This window comes from Myxocyprinus asiaticus, chromosome 15 (genome assembly GCF_019703515.2).
Source record: "Myxocyprinus asiaticus isolate MX2 ecotype Aquarium Trade chromosome 15, UBuf_Myxa_2, whole genome shotgun sequence".
NCBI lineage: Eukaryota > Metazoa > Chordata > Actinopteri > Cypriniformes > Catostomidae > Myxocyprinus > Myxocyprinus asiaticus.
Genome location: NC_059358.1, coordinates 520,001 through 525,000, shown reverse-complemented (window position 1 = coordinate 525,000; position 5,000 = coordinate 520,001). Strand labels below are relative to the sequence as shown.

General features: G+C 41.2%; 1 protein-coding gene across 1 annotated transcript in view; it reads left to right on the top strand.

Moving 5' to 3' along the window:
- The first annotated feature begins 3,346 nt into the window (after positions 1–3,346).
- Positions 3,347–5,000, top strand: part of LOC127453084 (potassium/sodium hyperpolarization-activated cyclic nucleotide-gated channel 3-like) — a 26,071-nt gene continuing 24,417 nt past the window's right edge. Inside the window, exon 1 of the mRNA XM_051719145.1 lies at positions 3,347–4,775. Within this exon, the coding sequence (XP_051575105.1) occupies positions 4,153–4,775 (623 nt within the window). The 5' untranslated portion in view covers positions 3,347–4,152. The remainder of the gene's footprint in view (positions 4,776–5,000) is intronic.

Here is a 5,000-nt window from a genome sequence, read left to right as displayed (position 1 = left end):
ACATACACGTAATCTACACATAACACATAATATACACATAAAATACACATAACATACACATAACCTACACATAACACATAACATACACATAACATACACATAATCTACATATAACACATAATATACACATAAAATACACATAACATACAAATAACCTACACATAACACATAACATACACATAACCAACACATAACACATAACCTACACATAATCTACACATAACACATAATATACACATAACACATAACATACAAATAACCTACACATAACATACACATAACCTACACATAACATACACATAATCTACACATAACACATAATATGCACATAAAATACACATAAAATACACATAACATACAAATAACCTACACATAACACATAACATACACATTACCAACACATAACATATAAATAACCTACACATAACACATAACCTACACATAATCTACACATAACACATAACATACAAATAACCTACACATAACACATAACATACACATAACTTACACATAACACATAACATACACATAACTTACGCATAACACATAACATACACATAACTTACACATAACACAACATACACATAACCTACACATAACACATAACATACACATAACTTACACATAACACAACATACACATAACCTACACATAACACATAATATGCACATAAAATACACATAAAATACACATAACATACAAATAACCTACACATAACACATAACATACACATTACCAACACATAACATATAAATAACCTACACATAACACATAACCTACACATAATCTACACATAACACATAATATACACATAACACATAACATACAAATAACCTACACATAACACATAACATACACATAACTTACACATAACACATAACATACACATAACTTACGCATAACACATAACATACACATAACTTACACATAACACAACATACACATAACCTACACATAACACATAACATACACATAACTTACACATAACACATAACATACACATAACACATAACATACACATAACTTACACATAACACATAACATACACATAACACATAACATACACATAACTTACACATAACACATAACATACACATAACCTACACATAACACATAACATGCACATAACCTACACATAACATAACCTACACATAATCTACACATAACACATAACATACACATAACACATAACGTACACATAACCTACACATAACACATAACACATAACCTACACATAACACATAACATACACATAACCTACACATAACACATAACATACACATAACCTACACATAACTTACACATAACACATAACATACACATAACTTACACATAACATATAACATACACATAACCTACACATAACACATAATCTACACATAACACATAACCTACACATAATACATAACATACACATAACCTACACATAACACATAACATACACATAATCTACACATAACACATAAAATACACATAATCTATACGTAACATATAACATACACATAACACATAACATACACATAACACATAACCTACACATAACATACACATAACCAACACATAAAATACACATAATCTATACATAACACATAAAATACACATAATCTACACATAACACATAAGATACACATATCTATTTTCTCAGGCACTTATTGAGTCTAAATAGACTCACAATTTACATCATTTCAGTAGTACACCCAAATGACAATAATCATATCATACTGTTCATGTGTTAAACCTGCTATAGTTTACTTCCCCGTTGTTTCTTCATCAAATAAATCAAGTAAACCAGTGTAACATATGTGCAGTGCTTGGTTGAAATGTAATCTGGTACCGAATACCAATTACATGACTAAAATTGTAGTCGGTAAAGTGATCTCTTGGATTACATATTATAGTAACATTAAAAGCAATTTGTGAAACTAAAACTAACTTACCAGCACTAATGCAATTGGTTCGGCAATTTCAGTTAAGGTTAGATGAGTATTTTAAAATGTAATTTAATATAGTTACAAGTACTTTATTTTTGTAATCATGATTAAATAATCCAGATTACATATAATCCGTTACTACCTAGCACTGCATCAGCGCCACTTTGAGTAAGAAATAGCCTGTGCGTACATCAGAATCAGAATGAGCTTTATTGTCGTGTTCTCATGTACACAAGGAATTTTTTATTTTTTTTTGGTGATAGGATAAGCAAGTGCACACAGAACATTACAATGAGACACAGAATATAAAACAAGGTAAGAGTATAAATAGACATATACAGGTAATAGGACATATAACAGAATGAGGTATGTACATGTGCAAGTGGTAATGTATGTGCAAGGTAGGGGTATGTACAGTTATTGAATTAAATATGAGTGAATTTACATATGTACATGAGATATTTATTTACATTATTGCACTATGGGGGAGTCCTGAGGCAGTTTAATTGTTCATGAGGAAAATGGCCTGAGGGTAAAAATTGTTTTTGTGCCTGGATGTCCTGGCGCTCAGTGCTCTGTAGCGCCGGCCAGAGGACAACAGCTCAAAAAGGAGTGGGCAGGGTGTGTGAGGTCCAGAGTGATTCTACCTGCACGTTTCCTCACTCTGAAGACGTACAGGTCTTGGAGGGTGGGCAGGGTGTGTTTCTCCTGAAATCCACTATCATCTCCACTGTTTTGAGCATGTTCATCTCAAGGTTGTCGCACCAGACAGCCAGCTGTTCAACCTCCCATCTGTATGTCGCAGATGAGGCCGATGGCCGTGGTGTCGTCTGCAAACTTCAGGAGCTTGACAGTGGGGTCTTTTGCAGTGCAGTCACTTGTGTACTGGGAGAAGAAGCAGTGGAGAGAGAATTCATCCCTGAGGATCACCAGTGCTAATAGTGAGGGTACCGGATGTGAGTTTCCCCAGTCTCACTATCTGTCAGACAGATTGGGGTGTACATGCAGATGGAATACTGATAATTCACCTTTGCTGCACAGAAATTCAACATGATATGGTAGTCATTTGTATGAATAGTAGCCTATCCATTTGTCTTGTACCCAAGCATCTGTCTGTCTCTATTTAAATTTTCAATTGAAAAGTGCATTAGTGACATGATTGTTTTACTTACAATACTGCTTAAGCATCAAGACAGAGAAAGAAATTATACTAATAATATGCTGTCAGTGTATCTGTCTGTCTGTCAATCAGTCTCTGTCTCTCCTCCCACCTGTGTGTCGTCATGGTGACGCGCGCTCAAACCTGAGCCGCCGGAGTGTGAGTGCACACGGGTGAGAGGGCTGCTGCTGCTGCCATGGCAACAGACCTTCATGCGCTCACAGACATTGATTTCATATTTATTTCACGAGGGATCCGGGGTGTAATAACGCTGTGACTCTGTGAGATTAACAAGTTCACACGGATCGTTCCGAAGGACTCTTCTGACATTTACACCTCCTTAAATACGGGATAAAAACGCGTTAGATGTGGAGGATCTTTGGGGTTTTGAAGAATAACGCGGCGCGCTCCGGTTCATTTCTCCGGTAATTCTCGCTTTTGTTTCTCCTGTTGCGCCTCTGAATGTGTCTGATGATGATGATGATGATGATGAAGCGCCTGATCTGATAGATTAATGCCCTGTGCCGCTTTTTCTAATTAATTTTTATGTAACCGCATATGTTGAGCGGAGAGCGCGAGACATCGCCGTGATAACCGGAGGCTGGGGTCACCGAATCACGGAGCGTGTGCGGGTTATTAGGATTCGGTATGACGATGGGTTCGCCCGGTGTCGGAGAGCTTCGGGCCTCAAGGAGAACTGATGAAGAATGATGGACGGCGCGTGAATTGGGGCGCGTCAAGGGCGAACGGAGCGTCAGGGACGCGCGTTTATCCGGCGACTCAAGGGCGTTTGAACATGATGAGGACGCGTCGGAGGACAGCAGGGCGGCGGGGCGACGCGTCCTCTGGAGGAAACGTCAAGGAAAATCCATCATTTTAGCAGCAATGAGGTCATATTTCACGAGCTCGTTTTTTTAACGTCCTTCTGTAAAGACCATAATGAAAAATAACAAAGCCGGACAGACCTGTGTTTATCTGACACCAGACTAAGGTCAGTCTAGTGTGTGAGTGTGTGTGTGTGTGTGTGTGTGTGTGTGTGTGTGACTTGTACCTGGCATTGGTATGGATGGGGCAGGGGGTGGTACAGTGGGCACCGGGGGTTCCGCGGGCACAGACTGTCGGCCCACCCGTAACAGCGACCCCAAGCGGCGCAGTAAGAGCAGCCTGCCGTCTCCCGGTTATCGCCTTTCCCAGGCGTCTCTGGAGGGCGAGCCACTGCCTGTGCGACGCCGTCTGTCCGTCCTGAGTTCCACGCGAGATGGTGGTCCCTTCCGTTCGGCCACGGCAGCAGGAACGCCCACCACCCCTCTGCCCCTACTGCTCCCCCCCACGGGCTCGGCCCCGCCCACCGTGCATCGTTCCGTGGGGTTTGCCGCCTCCCGTGCCGCTCTGATGTCCACCTCCTCCTCCACGGGCACCGGGATGGTCGTGGTGTCCGCCGGACCCGAGACCACCACCACCACCACGGCAGCCGGGACCCCTGAGGCCGGACCAGGTCTGGACGGTGAGGATTACAGCTACTCAAACCAGTCCACCTTCATCCAGAGGCAGTTCGGGGCAATGTTGCAGCCCGGCGTCAACAAGTTCTCCCTCCGCATGTTCGGCAGCCACAAAGCCGTGGCACTGGAGCAGGAGCGGCTGAAATCGGCTGGAACCTGGATCATCCACCCCTACAGTGACTTCAGGTACAGAGAGAGTTGGCAAAATTTAACAGATATATGCATTTAAACGTTCAATTTCTCTTCCAGGAAAATGGACCAAAAATATTGATGACTCATCTTGCTCTCACAGGCGTATCCAAATTTGTATCCAATCAAATGCTCTCTGTAATGAGAATGCCCCTCCCCTTAATAGAGCACAACAGTGCCCGCCCACTTTTTCCAAGCTAAACCAACCAGCTCTGAGGTGAA